Source organism: Sturnus vulgaris, chromosome 9 (genome assembly GCF_052056855.1).
Source record: "Sturnus vulgaris isolate bStuVul1 chromosome 9, bStuVul1.hap1, whole genome shotgun sequence".
NCBI classification, from domain to species: Eukaryota; Metazoa; Chordata; class Aves; order Passeriformes; family Sturnidae; genus Sturnus; species Sturnus vulgaris.
In genome coordinates, this window is record NC_142251.1 from 16,159,477 (window position 1) to 16,180,417 (window position 20,941).

Here is a 20,941-nt window from a genome sequence, read left to right on the forward strand (position 1 = left end):
GGATAAATGCTTCAGCTGCAGGCTTTTTTTCCTGGCATGAAACCACTGGAGGTTCAGCTATTGGAAGCTTGGCAGGAATGTGGTAACATTAATAACTCATCCTTCATCTGCTGATCAGAGTTTTATGTGAGAAGTCGTAGTTGTTGCCCATCTGGCAGGATGTCTGAGGTGTAGAAGATTCTCTGCTCGATAAAGAGCAGGTAGAGTTGGCAGCAGGCTGTCAGTGTGGTGCCTGCCCTGGCTCAGGGGAGACAAGATGCTGGGGGGTGTCAGGGGCTGCCTGGCTGTTACCTCGAGTATTTTGTGTGACATGGCTTTACAGCTGGACCTTGGCTTGAGCAATGAAGTATCCCCTTCTCCCTGGGGATAAAAGAAGCTATGTGACATTTAAGTAGGAACAAAGTTACTGTTATCCCATAAAGAGTAGAGAGACTGTGTGTTTGAAAATTGAGGGTGCAGCCTATTGAGCTGTAAACTAGCATTTTAATTTTTTTATCAAAGCAGCAGTGTGGGTAAAAGGAAAGGTGGACTTTGAGTGTGTTTTTTCGTATTATGGTTTTCAATTGCATTTAGTGCACCTTCCTACTGCTCTTGCCACAGAAAAGATCTCGGCAGAAACAGAGGAACTCTGATGTGTGAATAGGAGGCTCGTGTTTACATGTAGCTTCTTGTGTACTGGGCACTTCTGTGTGTGTATTCATATGTGTAATTTACTTTTGTTATTTTAAGTTTTTGTTTGTTTTTTTTTAAGTGTGACCTTTCCTAGATTGCTTTTAGCTAATGGGTATAATGAAAGTGCCACTGCAGATATTAGAAAATACAGCAGCTTGTATGTGTGCAAATCTTTATGGAACTTCTGTTCAATTTGTAACCCAGGGAGAGTCACTGTGTTTGCAGGCTTGAAGAGATGAACCAGCTCTGATAGGGAACAATGGAGCCTATTCTTTAGTTAAAGGAACTTTTTGTCTGGTCTTGGCTCTAGGTCTCCATGAGGATGCTGTAAATGTTCCAGTTCAAGGTTGCTGACATGGCCATTAAAAATAAAAGGAAGGAGAAAGTATTCGCTGAAAATAATTTTCTTCAGTAAAATAAACCTGCTTCCATATGGATGGGAATGCAGTTTAGAAATTTAGTAAAACAAGACTTTAGAACCATGAGTTAAGATGGAGAGTTTGTTTTGCACTGAAGAGGGGCTATTAAAATCTATGGCAAAGTGAACTTTAGCAACGCATTTCTTTTTCTTTGGTAGGCACTCCTCCTTATTCTTTAGGTGCATTTAGGGTGTGTACTTAGAGCTACTAATATATTCTATAATATTTCTATCTTTACATTCTGTGGGTTAAAATCTCCAAACTATCGGCTCCATGTATGCCAGGTTCAATTTCTTACCACTTGGAAGTTGCCCCATTTCCAAGTGAATTCAGAAGAAGGAGACAGAGACACTGGCAGAGTGTGTGGCTGTGTATCAGAGTGGAGTATTTTTCAGAGGAATTGATGAGTTGCTAAGTGCTGTCTTTATCTGAGATAAAGCAATTTCATGTAACAAGCTTTGTAGCCATGTGGATTTACTTATGTAAAAGCAAATTTGAATAACTTGGATTTAATCCATTTTTAACTGTTCAATTTTTCAGGTTTCTAAGCTAAAAAGGAAATAAAAGTTTGTTATATTCTCTTATTTCTTTTCTCTTCTAATCCTTTAAATTTATTTTTAATTGTATTGCTGGGTTGTTTTTAGTGATGAAAAGCAGCCTCTAGGGACAAGAGTTACCAGATGTACTTTTATTTTGGTGCAGCTTGCTTTTGCAACTTGATAAATTCCCAAAGTGCTCTGGTTAGTAGAAGTGACAGATGTTTACTGTGTGTTCCTCTACTGATAGTGGTCATGAAAACTTCAGAAACCTCATAGTCTAAAAGATAGGGAACAGCAGATTTAGAGATGGCAAAAGGATTAAATATTTATACTTGAGCAGAAGCAGCTGTTAGTTTATTGTATGGTGTAACTTCTAATTGCATTTTACATCCATGCCAGAGCAGGTTAAATGTACTTCAGTAGCTTTCAGTTGTGTCTGCACTTGAGTAAAAGTACTTGGTGTTAAACTGGGAGTCCTGCACGCACAAGTTGGACTGTCTTTTCAAGGTTACTGCTCTGGCTGTTTTGGGAATTCTATGAAATGAGATACAAAGTGTCTGCTCACTGTTTTTTTTCTCTCTGGCTAGGTAAAACAGGAAATGCTGTTGGAAATTTGGTTATTCACTCTTGGTAATGTGACTTTGATCACTGGGGATCTGCTCCCTGAGATAGAAGGATGAATTGGCATTGTATAAATAAGAGGGGTTGTAGCAGCGGTGTAAGGGTGGCAGTGCATGTGCCAGGGTACATCCAAGGTGTGTTCTTTCCCTTTGTGTGCCAGGTCCTTCCCACTCTGCTGTAGAGTTTCTGTTCTGGCAGCTGTGCCCATGAAATGCCTGTGCATTCATGGACTGTTGCTTACAGGCATGAAAAGCATCTTAAGTTGAGTATTTACCCTGCTGGTGTCTCATTAGCCACCTCTTTTGGTTTCTTGCATGTTGCCTTGCTGGATGGTTTGTTTTGTAGCTGTAAAATCACATGTGGTTAACTGACTTCAACTGGAGCACATCTAATCCTGAGCTCTTCACCAGCTATAGAGACCTCTGATGAGAGATGCTCAAGGACCACTCCCTCCAGTCTCGTTTGCTTCTTCCATCTCTTTTCTCCTGCCCTTCATGGTCTCTGACCCTGCTAATCTGTGAGAAATAAAGATGGAGCAGTGTTGTTAAACATCCAGCTTAGGGTCTCTTGAGCTTTCTGAAGTATACTGGATACCTGCTCTGCACTCTGAAGCCTGGGGATAAATGTCAATAAAACCTGAAGCTTGCACTTTTGGTCAAAGCAGCTCTTTTATAAGAGCTCAGGAGTACTACATTAGGTAGAATGGGAAGTTGTTAGTTTTCTGTGCTCTTGCAGACACAGAGTTTGCATATGGCAAACACAGAGTTAATTGCGTTAATAATTCTGGGGTTTTTTTTGGGAGCTTTAATTGTGTTAATAATCTTTGGGTGCTTTGGATAACTACTAACTAAAAACGAGCTCCTGTTTTGAAAGTCATCTTTAAACAGATGTCTCTGGTCATTTACAGCAAGGCCAGAATGAGGTAAGATTTGACAGGTTATTGTTAGGGAAATAATGGCTGCTAATACTGCTTTTTAAATATCACACCGATTACAAAACCATTTGTGTAGGAGTGGTGTATGGCACTAGACCTTCAAAGAACTGGTAAACAAGGAAGATTCAGTGTAAACACTTAAATTGCAGCATCCAAAAGTAGGTTAGAGTGTTACACAACCTGAAAAAGCCCAGCTTTGAAGGGCAGCATTTTTGAAGATTTAAAAAAACAAAAAAGTGGTTTTTATAGATTGCATTTTTGTAAATTGTACTAATTTGACACTGATTATGTAAAGAATTTTATTTTTGTCTCCAGCTTACTGAAGCCTAGTATTTCTTGATGCAGTCTAAGAGAAATAAGAATTTGATAATTTTTTGTTTTGCAAGTTACTGTCAGTGAGATTCATGTTGTTCATAAAGGTGATACTTCCTTAACTGGAGAATGTATTTGCAGACTTTATCAGAGATTACATATATTATGTATATAAATATAAATAGAGATATTATATATCTGCTTTAAGGGAAAGTCCAAAACTATAGCTGTGCAGTTTGGGCAGTGGGATGGGGGAACTGGGGAGATGGGTTAGATGTCAGGGGTTTTGTCTGGTTGCTTTTTTGGTTTCTCAAATAATGAGTGTACAAGTCATGCTAATTATTCCTCCTTGATCATTTAATTGTGTTATCAAATAAGAGTATCATATGTTTCCTTATATGTTTATCTAACAAAATTTAATTAAAAGCTATTGTGGAACTCTTGTCCCTTAGTTGAAATGTTTTTCTCTATAGGAAATAGCCTTTCAGCCTTGTGTTCATTGCTTTTCCTTATCCAGTCATCATCCATTACAGGGTGGCCGTACAAAAATAAACCAAACTAGGCCTTACAGATAGATTTCAATTGGATAGATTGGGTTGCTGTCAGATGTTTAGGGAAGAAACAGTAAGTGGGAATTCTTGTCATTCTAATTGGGTGGAAAGAAATAATGGAAATCTTTTTCTATTCGGTTTTTATGTTAAAGCTGTTTTTTATTTTCCAGAGATAAAAGCACTAATCAGGAAGTATGTGATCATGTAAGCCCCGTCCTGGTGTTAACGTTCTGCAAAGCCTTCCATCACTGAAGTAGCACCAAAACATTTCCTATAGCAGAGAAATACTGTAAAAACACCCATGCTGTATTTTCCTGTGAAATATTTCCTGGACTTGTCAGGCAAGGGAGACACTCGTAACACAAATCCATGCTTAGCTGAATTTTGGGGGATGCAGGATGGTTGAGAGGAGGAGCTGTAGTCACAGCTGTACCTGTGGCTGTTGTTTTAGCTTGAGTAGACTCGCATAGAGTAAAGCACAATAATCCTGTGTGAAATGGAGCAGCAGAGAGCTAAGTCCTCTTAGCCAGTGTACTAGGAGCTGCAAACCAGGCTAGGGGTAGTTGTAATATTCCCACCTAGTTTAGCAGGGCAATTTTCCTCTATTGCTTGATTGCAAAGCCTACTGGTGGTTAAACCTTCAGTTTGTTTTAAACTTCACATCTCAGAACTGAATAACCAATGCAGTTGTGGATGTGTCTGTATGCTCAGAATGCCTAACCTAATTTGTAGACTTTCCTGTATGTCTTTGTGCATTATTTCACAAGGGTTCTGGAGCTTCTTAGTTCTGTGGAGAAGAAAAGGAAGGGGAAAAAAAAAAGTGATAATGCCATTTTTTTGACCTTTGCAGATTGTCCATGGGACAGTTGGTATTGGCAGGGTCCTGGCTAACAGGAATCTCATAATCCATTCTTACCACATTAAGGTCTAATAGTCTGCTTTAATGGGATATTGCAGAAGTGGAAATGGTTGGTGGAAAGAGACAACAAAATATAGAGTAGAAATAACATTGAACTTATGGTCACTTTATCAAAACAAGCTAGCAAAGCCTTTAAGTTATGGGAAAACTTTTCTTCTCCTTAATTTCCTGTGGGAAGGGAGAAAACAATTTTGTTCATGGTAGCACTTTCTCTTTTCAGCTAGAAATGTTGAGTTTTTTTAGGAAATTGTTTAGCAGATGCAGTAACAAGGCGAATTCAAGAATCTTTTTGTTTCCTGAGACAAAGTGGACTTGTTTGGAGTCTTGGGAACCTGAGAGTAAATGAGTGTATCATGTGCTACAATGCTTGTTTTGTTTGTTTGTTCTGACTGAATTTGCTTTAACTTTAAATATGCTTTTAAGACAGGAGGGCCAGTGAGTTACAGGACAGATAGTTTTTATCTGTAAGTACAGGAAGAAGTAGGATGTAAATAAACATTAGTGACATACCAATCTGCCGCTTCCTTTCGTGCTAACTTCTGTATTTAAGCTAGAACAGCTTCTTAGGAAATATCCCAAATATGTCCATTTTGTATTTCAGCATTATAGTCTAAAATGTGTCAGAAATTCACAAGGCTAATCGCATTCTGACCTCTATTGCAGCTTTTCTTTAAGATTAATTAAATTATTATAATTGTTAAGAAGAATGATTTATTAAATTAGTTGCTACCCTTGCTGATTTAATGTGGGCCTATGACAATTGTATTGTCATTGTTAATTTTTTTCTCTATATTCCAGTTTCACTGTAATTTGTACAACTGCAAAATAAAACAAAGTAGGTTTAATTCTAGAGCTCCAAATCACGTGACTGCACTACTTTCAGAACTTCACGTTTATCCACTTAAAATCTTAGAAGGTAGGAAGAAACAGCTGTGCTTAGAACAGTTGCATTTATTTTGGCTAAATACTTTTTTGTTTGTTTCAGGAAAAAGAATACACCTAGTAGATAGCTAGAAGTGATAGATGGAGCTGAAAGAAGTTGATGCTATCCTAGAATGTCATCCATGGTACAGAACTGGAGACAGGATTTGGGAGGAAAAAATGTTATTTGTTAAAATTAAAGCCTTAATGTAAGGATCATACTGCATAGGCTTGAATTAAAACCTGTGCTTATTAAAACGAAACAAAAACGTGCTATTTAAAAAAGGAGTCTGTCCTGACATTCCATATTGGGAATGAAAAAATTTCATTTCAAGGACCTCCACTTTTTCTAGTGTGGATCTCTCTGGATGTTGAGTATGTTAAAACCCCATGTTCTGCTGAGCCTCAGGGTCCATTTGGTGCCTTGTAAGCTTTGAAGAGGGCTGAGAGAAGTGCGTGTTCTCACCATGAGAAACCAGGTGTTGTAACATCTCAGCTGCACAGGACACTGTTGTTCAGTTTGACCTACCTGCTCACAGATGTTTTCTGCATTGGGGTTGTGAGTTCATGACTGGTTTTGAGGGGAGACCACCTATGGCAGGGTGCTGCAGGCTCTGCCTGCCAGACACAGACTGGAGTTTGCATCTTTCTTTTTTTTTCTTTGTTTCCTTAATTCTGTGTTACCACTGTAACTTACAATGGAATTCAAAGCCCAATTTGTCACTCTTAAAAGGAGTTGAAAATTAGCAGTGAAAATACCATTCACCTACTCTAAGGTATATTCCAGACAGTAGGTTTTAAAAGCTTTGAATAGTTTAAATTCAATTGGAATAAAGAAAATCCAAACCCATTCCAATACTGTACAGACTCTTTGTTCTGAGTGCCTCTTAATTGTTTGATTTCTAAGTGTGCACATAAATATAATAAGAGATAACTTCTATGGTTATTAGCTTAGTAAAATCAAACAGCAATACATGTTATGATGGATTTAAAAGAGAAAATACCAAAGTTATTTGCAGCCTGTCCGAATGTGTCTTATACTGTGTGTAGGTTTATAGTTTTTTGTTTTGGTTTTTAAGACTCAGAACATTAAACATTTTGGATATGTAAGGAGGCAAATCTGTGCTCAGCTTTTGGAATGTATTTTTGCTGTCTTTTATGAGACGGTGTTAGTAGTCCCACAGAGGAGTTTTTTGTGCTTTATAACTGCTGATCTCTGCCAGAACAGGAGCTCTTCTCTGAGTATCAGTAACTTGAAAGAAAAGATGTGTTCAAAACATTGAATGTGGTAGTTCTTGGTGTAAAGCTCCTGTTACACCATGCTACCTACAGCCTCACAAAGAGGATTACTCAGGCTCTTTTTTGGAATGATTTTGTGTGTGCAAGACACAGGTCTGGTAGAGACAATTTTTAACTTTTGCTTTTATTGCTGTTCTTTCTAAGTCTTCAGCTGGAACCACTTTGTACTCTGCCATTTCTTTTCCATTATTTCAGTTGTTTAGAGCAGTCATGTCTGCAGTGCCTGGGTTTCTGTGCTTTATTATCCACGTGTTTGTGCAGAAGCACAAAAATCACCTTCTTTCTGTGAAAGGAATTCTGGAGGCCATGCCCCAAACCACAGTGAAGTAACTTCCCACGTAATTAGCCAGTGCAAAGTTGAGGGAAAGGCTGGCCCCAGAGGAACAAGCAGCAGCAGTACTCGTGTTTGTTCCAGCAGTTCTTGTTCCTCCTGCCCTGCTCTCCCTGCCCTGGCCATGGCTGTGTGAGCTGGGCTGGCCTTTGTCCTTGCTCTGCCTCTGGCTTTGTGCTCTCCTGCTGCACTCACCTGCTGGGGGAGTTCTTGTGGCAGCCAAGGTAGGTGAAACCACAGTGCAAACAGCGTGGGGATCGACAGTATGCCTCCAGAGAGCTTCCTAGAAAGATAAAAAATCCATTTTGGGGAAAAAAATCTCCTCTCCTGTTGCTTTGTGGTTGTCCTGTTCTGGGCAGGTGCCGGGCAGTCGGGCCCTAGGAGTTAGGAGGGTCCTTTTATTTCAATCAGTTCACATTAGCACAAATGGCTAATGCTGTTCATTTGCACACTGTTGTTCAAATGTCAAAGGTGGCAATTCTAGGGCAAGCAGTCATGCTGTGACTGGGTGTAGGTAAAGCACTGGGGGACATTAAAGATGGGAGTTTGTAGCTGACTTCCAGCTAAGGCACTGCAGGCTGTGATGGCTGGGGTGTGTTGCTGCTCTGTGTCCTTCAGCACTTGGTGCTGCAGCTGCACCCTGGAGGTGTTTGGGGGCTGCCTCGGGAACCTCGCATCAAGGAGGTCCTTGTGGAGCTGGGGGGACTGTGGCACCTCAGAAACTTCGAATGAGGGAGGAGTGCTTGACGTGCCCACAGGAAAATAAAGAAGGCAAGAACGGGAAGCTCCTTCTGCTAGTTCCCTGAGAAGCTCAGCCCTAACTTTTAAGTTTTGGCAGCTGTGCCAAGAGCACTGAGATGAGTGCTGCAGTGTGATAAAGTCCTTCCCTCGCTGGCTGCCTCCACCACAGCCTAGGCTTGGTATGCAGGACTGGTAAAAGCGTCTGGGAGGAGTGTGGGAGGGTAGGGGCTGGCTGTGTCCCTGTGTTGGAGGAGACACTTGGATCCTGAGCTCTGTGGTAGTACAGACAAGTGCTGGCCTTTCCCACAGACTGAGAAGTGGGAGCTGCTTGCACTGGTGTGGGGAAGGAAGGGTGCTAGTGCGTGGCGTTGACCATATAGGCAATTGCTGAATTCTGTGTGTAGAAACGTCTGTTAACTAATTTAATTATCAAATTGTATATATGTTGCCTGTGACACTGTTGTTTAGAGTGTGCAAGGTGCAGATCTGTATGAAATGTTATGCTACAAGTTAAAAATAATAAATCTAATGCATCTTGTTACTTCCTGCTTTGATCTCCTTGGGCTCTGCTAAGCTGTTCTTCACCCAGGCAAAGGGAGACAGACCCTGTGGGATAGTGTACATACTATCTCCTTCTCAGCTGCATGTGTGCACACAAGCTAGATATTTTTCTTTAGAAATGGCAAATTTGGGTCCCACATTCAGCAGTCAAAATGATGATTTTACCACATCCTGCTTGCCCAGGAAGCTTATTTTTTTTAAAGCTGATAAGTTGATTCCTCCATATTTGTCAAAACAAAAAGCAAAGTATTTAAAGCTGCAGAGAGGTTTGAATCTCATATGGTCAGTTTGCTGCTTTGTCTCATGTGCATATGTTTAAGGTAAAGTGAAAACGTTGCAGTCAGCTCCTGTCCTACCTGTACTAACCAGCTTTCTGTTATCACTAGGATGTGATGATAATCTGAAAAAATGTTTTCCTCATTATATTAAGAAAGAGTTGTGGGGTTTGTTCTTGGTTAGCTGAGTTAAATCAACTGGGGAGAAAAGTGTATACAGTACTAATACTTGGTCCAATCATAGAATAAGGTTCCTAAAAATAGCTTCTAGTTCCAAGACCCCTGCCATGGGCAGAGATGCCACTTACTAGATCAGGTTGCTCAGGGCCCTGTCCAACTGTTTTTTACTTTAAAACATCCAAATATGTTAAAAAAGGCTGTGCCAAATATTCACATAGTAGCTGCAAGGCTTTCACTTGTGCAGTGATGCTTAAAAGGGAAAGGAACCAATCAATCTGATAAGATACCTGTGGATGCTCAGGGGAAAGGAGTGGAAGATACTGTGTTGTGCTAGATGAAAAAGAAATTACCTTGCTGACAACAAAACAGGACCTAAAATGTGCTGTCCAAGTCATGAGCAGAGTGCAAAGCATTTAGAAAAATGCTATTCTTAATGCTTGTTTAAATGCAAGGTACTGTTAGTATTGGATTTTACATGCTCAGACTCAAGAAATCATTTTTAAAGAACTGGATTTTGTGCTGTGTAGTCTATTGTTGCTCTTCCTTTTATTAATATATGTCAGCTACAGTATTTTACCTTTCAGATATTTCACTTGCACAGAGCAGGCTTTGGTGCTATGAAGTGGCAAAGATATGTAAACATGATCTAGCCTGAAGTGATAAGCCTTTTGTTTTGCTAAAATACAGCAGTGTTTTGGTCATATCCTTTAGAAAAACTGTGAAGTGGAATGATGGACAGTATGTGACAGGCAAAAAACCATAAGAAAAAGCAAAACCTTCTGAGGGATGTGTGTGTCATGCTGGGATTGTTTTTAAATGGTAAAATTCATGTCCTCAGACAACAATTCTGATTTTGTTTTTGTTCTCTTGTAGGAATGTTTACCCTTGCAGAAGTTGCATCGCTCAGTGACATCCAGCCAACTTACCGTATCTTGAAACCATGGTGGGATGTATTTATGGATTATCTCGCTGTTGTTATGTTAATGGTTGCCATTTTTGCTGGAACCATGCAGCTGACAAAAGACCAGGTGGTCTGCTTGCCAGTTTTGCAGTCTACTGTAAATCCAAAAGTGCAGCCTGATACAGCAGGGAAGGCTGACTTTACCACTGTTGAAACAACCACTGGTCAAGAAGAAGCATCAATGAGAACTGTTTCCTTTGGTGCCCCTACAGTAATACCTGACATTCTGAGCAGAGCTACTACCTCTTCTCAGTATCAACCCACTGAATCAGACCAGGAGCTGAAGAAGGAGCAGAAAGATTCCTCAGGCCGTAAAACAAATTTGGATTTTCAGCAGTATGTATTTATTAACCAAATGTGCTATCATTTGGCTCTTCCTTGGTACTCAAAGTATTTTCCCTATCTTGTTCTCATCCATACTATCATTTTAATAGTGAGTAGTAATTTTTGGTTCAAGTATCCCAAGACTTGCTCAAAAATTGAGCATTTTGTGTCTATATTGGGGAAGTGCTTTGAGTCTCCTTGGACTACAAAAGCATTGTCTGAAACGGCATGTGAGGACTCTGAGGAGAACAAACAGAGGTTAACTGGTGCCCAGTCCCTTCCCAAGTACGTTTCCACTAGCAGTGATGAAGGAAGCCCAAGTGCTAGCACTCCCATGATAACCAAATCTGGCTTCAAATTTTCAGCCGACAAGCCGATGATCGAGATTCCCAGTGTCACGATTTTAGATAAGAAAGATGGAGAGCAAGCCAAGGCACTGTTTGAGAAAGTCCGCAAGTTCCGGGCTCACGTGGAAGACAGTGATCTGATTTATAAGCTCTATGTTGGCCAGACTGTCATCAAGACTGTCAAGTTCATATTTATTCTCTGCTATACTGCGAACTTTGTCAACACCATTAGTTTTGAACACATCTGCAACCCAAAAGTGGAACACCTGATTGGCTACACACAGTTTGAATGTACACACAATATGGCTTATATGCTGAAGAAGCTGCTTATCAGCTATATTTCCCTTATCTGTGTCTATGGTTTTATCTGCCTCTACACGCTTTTCTGGCTGTTCCGAATACCTTTAAAAGAATACTCTTTTGAAAAGGTCAGAGAAGAGAGCAGCTTCAGCGATATCCCCGATGTCAAAAACGATTTTGCCTTTCTCTTGCACATGGTAGATCAGTATGACCAGCTGTATTCCAAGCGATTTGGTGTCTTTTTGTCAGAGGTAAGCGAGAACAAACTGCGTGGGATTAGTTTAAACCACGAGTGGACTTACGAAAAGCTTCGGCAGCACGTCTCCCGCAACGCCCAGGACAAGCAGGAGCTGCATCTCTTCATGCTGTCAGGAGTCCCCGATGCCGTGTTTGATCTGACGGATCTGGATGTTTTGAAATTGGAGCTGATTCCTGAAGCAAAAATTACAGCCAAAATTTCCCAGATGACAAATCTTCAGGAGCTTCATCTGTACCACTGCCCTGCCAAGGTTGAGCAGACTGCCTTCAGCTTCCTCCGGGACCACTTGAGATGCCTTCATGTGAAATTCACAGATGTTGCAGAAATTCCTGCGTGGGTGTATTTGCTCAAAACCCTCCGTGAATTGTATTTGATAGGCAACTTGAACTCTGAAAATAATAAAATGATAGGGCTTGAGTCTCTTAGAGAGCTGAGACACCTTAAAATTCTCCACGTGAAGAGCAATTTGACCAAAATTCCCCCCAATATCACAGATGTAGCACCGCATCTGACGAAACTAGTTATTCATAATGATGGCACTAAGCTTGTGGTACTCAATAGCCTTAAGAAAATGACAAATGTTGCAGAGTTGGAACTGCAGAACTGTGAACTGGAGAGAATTCCCCATGCCATCTTCAGTCTCTCTAACTTACAGGAACTGGATTTAAAGTCAAATAGCATACGCACAATTGAAGAAATCATCAGTTTCCAGCATTTAAAAAGATTGACTTGTTTAAAGCTATGGCACAATAAAATAGTCAGCATTCCTTCATCCATTACCCACGTAAAGAATTTGGAATCTCTTTATCTCTCCAATAACAAACTTGAAACCTTACCTGTCGCAGTGTTCAGTTTACAGAAGCTTAGGTATTTGGATGTAAGCTACAACTCCATTGCGGTGATTCCAGTAGAAATAGGTTTGCTTCAAAATCTTCAGCATTTTCACATCACAGGAAACAAAGTCGACGTTTTGCCAAAACAATTGTTTAAATGTGTTAAATTGAGGACTTTGAGTCTGGGACAAAACTGTATTACCTCAATCCCAGATAAAGTAAGTCAGCTCTTGCAGCTGACTTACCTGGAACTGAAGGGAAACTGCTTGGACCGTCTGCCAGCTACACTGGGGCAGTGTCAGCTTCTCAGGAAAAGTGGGCTCATAGTGGAAGATCACCTCTTTGACACTTTACCCTCAGAGGTTAAAGAGGTGTTGAACCAAGATACAGGCATTCCCTTTGCTAATGGGATTTAGACTGAGGTGAAATGCTCTGGTAGCTGACTTCCAAATGGCAAAAGCTGAAACGTATGGCAATTGTGAGATCGTGTGTTTTAGAAAGCAGAATTCCTTGGAAGGCAGGATTAGAAGTGCAACTTGAGTGTTCAATGTTTGCAGTGTTTTAAAAGTTCATTTCCAAAATTTTTGAGAGGATAAAGAACCTTAATAATCTCAATTCTTTTTTCCTTAAATTGTTTGTAACTTGGATGCTGCCGCTTTTGAATGTTTACAAATTTGCTTGCCTGCTTAAAGTAAATGATTAAATTGATGACCTTTTCTTACTATGCAAGTTATTCCTTAAGGTCTGGTTTTACTTTAGTGCATTATGGGGAGGCAAACCAAGGCCAAATGTTGTATGTGGTATGGGCCTAACAGCACTTGAAACACACGTTGAATTGTGTTGTTAGTGTTTACCTGTCCTTGGCAAATGAAACCAGTTTGGCTGTGATTTGAACTGCACCACAACCATCATTTTCCTGCATTAAGGTATGTGGTTTCATAGAATCATTTCGGTTGGCAAAGACCTGTAAGATCATCAAGTCCAACCATTAACCTGACACTGCCAGGTCTACCATGTCCCTAATCACCATGTCTGCGCTTTTGTTGAGTGCCTCTGAGGATGGTGATTCCACCACTTCCCTGGGCAGCCTATTCCAATGTTTGACCACCCTGTCAGGGAAAAATTTTTTCCTAATATTCTAAACCTTTCCTAGCACAACTTGTGTCTTCTTGTGCTATTGCTTGTTACCTGGGAGAAAAGACTGACCCCCATCTCACTGCACCATCCTTTCAGGTACTTGTAGGGAGTGATAAGGGTCCCTCCTGAGCCTCATTTTCTCCAGGCTCAACACCCCCAGCTCCCTCAGCTAGTCCTAACAGGATTTGTGTTCCAGACCCTTCACCAGCTCCACTGCCCTTCTCTGGACACTCTGCAGTACTTCCATGTTTTGCATCAGGCTAAGTGTGTTTGCCTTCATTCTTCTCCTCAAGGCTTCCTGTTTTTGGGTGAGATTCCTTCTGTGGACCAGTGTGCTAGTCCTTCACACGGGCAAAGGCTGGGCAGCTGGTGTCCCCGTAGCCTCCAAAATGCTCCTCTGTCCCATGCAGCAGTGGGTGGCAAAAGGGAGAATATTGCCAAATGGCTTTCAAGTTGGAGATAGTTTTGATGTTTGAATTCTTTTGGAAGGTGACTTTGAGAGCCATTGAGCACCAAGTGACTTTACTGCTCATATTTTGCTCTTCTGAGTTTTTATCTGGAAAACTCAAGGCGTTTTATGAGTTGGTGATTGTTCTGTTTCACAGCCCTTGCTTAGGATGTGGGGCATCATCTCCATTTACTAGACTAATAACAGACATAAGATCTGCTTTTTCACTCAACCATGATTATTAATCTTTATCACCTATTGTGATATCTTCCACACCTGGACTTTACCATACCCCAGCCCAACTAATCTGATGTCTTTGAACACTCACTGTTAGAAATCCTAACTGTGTGTCAGATAAGTCATCCAATAAAGAAAAACGTAGACAGCAGTGAGCTTGGGATTTTTTTTGTTGGCCTTTTTGGTGTTTTTTAACTGAGTTTGCATTGCCAGAACCATTAGAGAAATATAATCCATTAAATCTGCAAAATCATCAGTTGTAAATCTCAGTCATTTACATTCCATGTGTGCAGAAAAGAAGTACTATGCTGGGAGATGATTGCATGATTACTCATGGTTTAAACACAATTCCCTATTGTAGTGTGGTCAGGACTGAACTAGTCTGTAGTTCAAGGGACTGTTCTTCTCACACAGAAATCCTCATGCACAGTGATTTCTACTGTAACTTCACCAGAGCTGCCCTGACTTACACCACTATTAACGAGCAGATAGTTTAGGCCTAGAGGCATTGAGCAGGCAGGAACATTTCAAATACTGCTCTTAGAAGTCTTGCACATTTTATTGTTAATAATTTACTGTTAGTCATGCTGGGAGGACTGTTCTCAGCTGTAGGTAGCAGTCTCTGAATACATACCTGCACCATATGTTTATGTATCTCAGAAGACCAGTTTATGAATAGTGGTTTTCCTATTTCTCATGGGGATAGAGTCTGTTTTCCACTTGCCAGCAGGTAGTAAACTTGGGATGTTGACAGTTTTGCAACACCAAGTCACAGGTTAGGCAGAGTACTTGGAGTTACTGATCTATCCTCCACTGGGAAATTTAGTGCTAATCCTCAGATTCTTTTTTTAAAGTAGAATTTAAAGCTGCAGCAGACTTTCCTTTTTTTAAGAAACTCTTTCATTTGTTTATTTTTTTGCACATAGATCACTTTAAAATTGCTGGACTATTGACTCTTTAGAAAAACTGTGGACTATACTATTGGTGTATGCTTTGTATTTGCTGTTGAGTGTCATTTCAGTTTCCAAGAAAATGTGTGTAGGAGGGAGGAAGAGTTGGAGGATGACAAAATGATTAAAATATTTAGAAAAATAGTTCTATTTTTCATCTTTTTCCCCCTTTTTTAATAGCAAAGTCGCACAGAACGTGGCTGTGTATCAATCTAGTTTTTAAAAGGTGTTTTTGGTGTTTCTGATTCTCCTGCTGGCCCTACTGATGTTCAAAAAATAAACCCGTGTCTATCTCATATGACTATGGTATACTGAAAAATTTAACCCATGTCCAGTTAATGAGTATGGTATACATACCATTATATACTTAGACCACTGTTTTGACTAGTTAGTAGCCAACTGTACTTCTTTAGACAATTTCCTCCGAAATAAGTGTATGTTAAAATTAATTTTAGGCTTCTAATGCTTGCTTAGCATAAACTTCATTCTTGTTTTTAGGAGATCTTTCTCAGAGTGAGGAGGAACTGCCCAGCACCCCCATGTCACCTCCCCCCAGTCCTTCCTCCTCGTTGTAACTGTTCATAATGTTCCTGTTTCCTGCGTGTCAACTGACACAGTTTTGCTTTAAAGTCTTGGAAGTTCATCTCTTTTCCATGTAAGGCATGTGAAATATATTTTGCATTTCTATTTGATTTAATAAATAAGATGTTTATATCTTCCTCTAATCTATTTTTTTAATGGGTGAAAAGTGTGTTTGCATAGTAAAAGCTCTGATTTCAAGTACCTCATGCTGAACTTGTTCTCTGGTGCCTGTACTCTAAGAAGGAAGAGGTATGAGTTGCCACTCCCAGTAAATCCTGTAGGTATGTTTCTATCTAGAATACAGTACTTTAGGAAAATTTTTCTTTTTTTTTTCATGTACACAATGTAAATGACCTACCACTGTTTTTATTTGGCTAATTGAATTCTGCAGAACGTACGTATGGCCATAGGTATGTATCTTTCTCAAAATGAGTTACAGTGGCAGAAGCAAACAGAATGGACAATTTCTTACTTCCTCTCCTTTGAACAAACACAGGTTTTTCTTCCAGGGCCATATCGTTTTCCAATAAATTGACCTTTTGGGAACTGCTTCCAATGATGCAAACTGAACTATGGCATTTCTGGGCAGGTATCAAGCCTCTTGGTGTAAGGGAAAAGGCTGACATTGGTGAAAGGGTTTCTGCTGCCACATAAATGGCTTTCCAGTCCTCACTCTAGTAGCAAAGCAGGATGCCAAGGCAGTCTACATCATGTCTGAATATGGGGGTTCTGCTTTGTGGACTGCATTTTTAATAAAAATCTTACAGAAATAGCTGTATATTGTGTTTCCATGGCTGTACAGCAAAGTTAGTGGTGTATGGTTACACGAATTAGATTGTGGATTAGATTGTAATTCCTTTACTTAAAGTCAAGGTAAACAAAGCAGATGCTTCTACAGCTGTAGTGTTGATGTCATTCTCATTTCTTGCAGATTCTGGCTTTCAGGCCTCAGTACTCAAGACAGGGAGTTGAGCAGGAAACTTGACAGTCCCCCATGTAACTTGTGCAGCTTGTTGTGAACATGAAAAATGAGGCTTCTGTTGAGTCTCTGGGTGCAGCCCTGTTAGGGTGCTAAACATGAGAACAAAAGTGTTGGATTTGCTGAGGGATTGTAGTATTGATAACAGAGCCATGGGGCACAGTGACACAATGGGGTGAGGGGAGCAGAGCCATGGGGCACAGTGACACAATGGGGTGAGGGGAGCAGAGCCATGGAGCACAGTGACAATGGGGTGAGGGGAGCAGAGCCATGGGGCACAGTGACACAATGGGGTGAGGGGAGCAGAGCCATGGGGCACAGTGACACAATGGGATGAGGGGAGCAGAGCCATGGGGCACAGTGGCACTGGGCTCAGGGGAGCAGAGCCATGGGGCACAGTGGCACTGGGTTCAGGGGAGTTTATCTGGGCAGCTGTCACCCAGTGTGATAGGATTATTTTCTATGCAATAACTGACCTCAAAGCCACTGTGTACCATGGCACTGCTTTGCAGTCCACAGCAAGGAGGGACACTAAGGCTGTGACTTGAGAGCTACTTTAAGGTCTCATGCAGCCTTCCCCTCACCTAGGGTAAGGGATATTGAAAATGCTTTCCTATCTATAAGATGTGGATTCTTTAAGGGAGGTAAAATGCCTGAATGATTATGAAAAACACAGATTATGTCATGTAGAAAGGATTCAAGAGGCAGTCTCATCATCAGCTGCATGGCAGAGCCCTGTCAATGTGTTTCTAACGTGTGATCCCAGCACAATTTAATTTAGGCAGCAAATCGTCATCAGTCTGGATGGGACTAGAAGATACCTCAGGATGTCTTTAAGCTTGCCACCCTGCCTCAAGCAGAAATAAGGTTCCCTAACTCATTCCTGCCACATGTTTGTCAATATTAGGATGGGTTAGACAGCAATGGAAATTCCAGCCTCTCTAGACAAGCTGTTTACTTCATCATCTTGTGTTGTAGAAACACAGCAAGACAAACTGCTAATGCTCTGTTTAAGGCAAACCAAATGGTTAGAAATATATTGACCTATCTGCTTCCAGAGGTGTGGATATGTTGCATTCTGAGCAGCTTGGGAGGCCTGAAGTTTAGGATTCCTTTGAAAAAAGGCCAGAGGGACAGCCCTCATCAGTTCAGTTACAGGTACAGTGCTGACAGTTGTGTTCTCTAGTGACAACAGGGCCAACCACGGTGCAGAGCATCCGTGACTGCTCTGCCTTGTCTTAGGCTGGAGACCTTGCCCTTGCAAAGCCTGGGTGCTCTGTTTCTTCAGAAAAACATTTTACGAAGGCATTTAAATAAAAAGTTTCTTGAGCAAGTTTACTGTAGGAACACGCAAATTGATCCTTAAGATTACTAAAATTGAAAGATTTGAGATGAATTCTGTAGGGATTTTGACCCTGGCATTAATCCCTTGTCTCCTTCCTCTGTGAATTGATAAAATTACTGCACAAACTAATGATTAACTCACAGCATTACCCACATGATTAGCATTTCAGCACTACTGAAGTGTTCCCAGTTCAGGCTGCCCGCTTGTGCTTATATAGTGTGTTCAGCACTTCAACCAAAGGCATCAAACACTGAGGTTGCAAAACCCTGTGGGTTTATGCTGTGACCAATTTCCCAGGATAGCAAATCATTCCTCATGCTGCTCAAGGGAGGGTACTCTGTGTCACTGAGTGCAGTTGTTTCTGTAGCAAAGATGAGGCTTTAGAATTAAGCTCAGAAACAGATTTTCCAAGCTGATTACAAACAAGCACTCATTCCACGATAAAAGTCATGGGAGATGTCGTTTCTGGCTGAGATGCTGAAAATAGTTCCTGTAACTCAGCCAGGCATGGGTGCAGAAGTGGCAGCTCTGTAATGCTGCACATTAACACAATACAACTCAAGTGAGGATCTTTAAAACCACACAGCCTGGAGTTTGGCCAGGCTGCATCTCTCTCCCTTCCCTGAAGAGAACAGCCCCTAAGCCCTTTTGCAATTACTATCGTTGGGATCTTTGTTCTGTCTTGCCTCCTACAGCACATTGCCCCTTGATGCTGGAGGTAACACAGGGTTATTGGTTTAATGATGACTATTTGGGAAGAAAGCCATCTTCTAAATTAACACCACTGTTGCTTGCAGGAAGTCTTCCAGTACAGAGCAGGTCTGTTCCCATAAAATGAACATGCTGTGCCCATAAACAATAAAATTTCAAGTTAGGACTGGGTTGTGTAGACCATTAGGAATAAATGCACGAACACGTTGCTGTTCTGCTAACCAGTTGTGGGTATTTTTGCTGCTTCACGTAGTTTGTAAAAATGGATTTTAAAACCATTTTTCCTAACACCATCCTGCAGCATCTCCAGAGCCAAAGTTGCTGGCTGGCCTGGGGCAGGCAGGCTAACCTCCAGTGTTGCTGGAGGTGCTCTGGCAGAGCTGAGGTGGGAGAAGCTCTGGGTGTTGTGGCTGCTGCTAGCACGCCATGGAGGGTTTGTTCTTCTGGGGAAGCCAGATTTACCTCACTCCTCCTGAGGCATCTATTGGAGATGCCATACAAGAAAGAGTGTGCCCTTAACCACAAAATAAAGGAAATACTGTTGAATGAAACATGCAATGTTTCTGAGAGATGGAGATTATGATAATAGGAGGAAATACATGAGTGGGAGAAAAAAAAGGAATAAATGATTCTGAGAGGAGGTAGAGCCCCCACATCTGGCTTCAAATTTCAGAAGTGTAAAATCTGGAATGCAAGTTACAGGTACTCCTGCCTAGAGCCAATTTCAAATTCTCAGGGCACTGTGACTTTGCCTTTTTTTTTTTCTATTTTCTTTCTTCACATCTGTCCCATCTGCCTCTCAGAGCAGGGCCTCAGGGTGCCTGTGCAGCTGGCTGCTTACATGCTGTCCTTCCCCTCCTGCTCCTGTGCAAGTGTCTGTGATAAGCTCGTCTTGGCATGTCCCCAGCAGGGCTCTACCACGAGCTGCACCCCTGCCCTGCTGCGTGCTCTGCAGGGAAGCCGTGGCACTATCAGGGGCCAGAGTCTAATCTGGAAGCTGCAGCTTCCCTGTGAAGGGATTGTCCCTGCTCTGGCTGGCAGGAGATACCCACGTGGGGCTGAGCTCTGCCAGCACAGCAGGGCTTGAAGCACCCCCCGAGCTCCCAGCCTCCCATTCCAGGGCTGCTGCAGGAAAGTGCTGGGGCAGGCAGGGTCCTGTCCACTTCCAGCTAACACAGCTGCTGGGAACCACGTTCTTCCTGCAGCCTTCCAAGGAAAGGGTTGCCATAACATCCTTAAATTGCATTTTCCGTAGGCATTCCCTATGGCTCCTGGCAGTTTTTGTGTCTCAAGAGCCTCCCATGTCTTTGTTGGAAATTGGGTTGTGTGTTTCTAACCCTGTTCAAAGGGGATGCAGAAAACACCTGATTGTCACAGCCTCTCCTGCAGAGAGTGCTTCTCCTCCACCCTTTTTTTTCTCTCTGCCCTGGGTTAAACCTCTTCTTTCAGCCTTTCTTGTTTGAGTGTGGTTTGTAACTCCTGTTTCTCCTTTCAATCCTCTCAGTTTATCAAGTTTGATAAAATAGTGGTGTCTGTAATTGGGATGTGGGACGTGGGCTGAGCCTCCCAGTGTGAAGCCTTGATGCTGAGGATGGACACACAGCCAGCAGGAGACTCCCCAGGAGCACCAGTGTCACACAATGTCTGGTTTGCCCAGCCCTCCATCTAGCCACGACTTCTGGTGCCCTCCACAGAAAGGGAATTCAGAAGCTATTTTGCAGCGTGCCTTTGGTCTGGTGGCTGGCCAGGCAGTGGCAGGATGTTACACAGGTTCTGCTGCCCTCGTTTGCTCTTTGACTTCTCTGAGCTCTGGGGGTGGTTGATCTCCAAGACCTCCAGGTTATTACCTATCATGCGAGCTTTATTGTGGAGTTCTTCCCACACTAGCTGCAAGAATGTCCTATGGATGTAAAATGCTGCCAAGTGGAGACTCTGAGTATGTACCCAGGTCTATAGGGCTGTAATGCACAGCAGAGCTGGAAACCAGGTGCCTTTCAGGGCCTTGGGTTTTATGCTATTGAAATTGTGAAATGTGCTTAACCAAAGGCGAAGGCCAGCTGGGTTGTAAATTGCTCATTGTCACTATCGTTTTGTGTATTTGAGACCTAAGAAAATGCCAGCATGATCTGACCCAGGAGAATGAGATAGGTTTCTAGCTGTCTTTGTACTACAATCCAGTTAAGTAAATTGGCTTTAAAATTGAGCGTGTGTGCGGTGGCGCTGTCCCTGCGAGTCAGCACTTGTGTGGATGAA

At 41.7% G+C, this 20,941-nt stretch overlaps 1 protein-coding gene across 3 annotated transcripts in view; it reads left to right on the forward strand.

The window, feature by feature from the left end:
- Nucleotides 1-15,793, forward strand: part of LRRC8D (leucine rich repeat containing 8 VRAC subunit D) — a 52,782-nt gene extending 36,989 nt beyond the window's left edge. For all 3 annotated transcript variants that reach the window (XM_014884024.2, XM_088169950.1, XM_088169951.1), the window contains one exon: nt 10,149-15,793. In XM_014884024.2, coding sequence (XP_014739510.2) covers nt 10,151-12,715 — 2,565 coding nt within the window. In that variant the 5' untranslated portion in view covers nt 10,149-10,150 and the 3' untranslated portion in view covers nt 12,716-15,793. The remainder of the gene's footprint in view (nt 1-10,148) is intronic.
- The last annotated feature ends 5,148 nt before the right edge of the window (nt 15,794-20,941 follow it).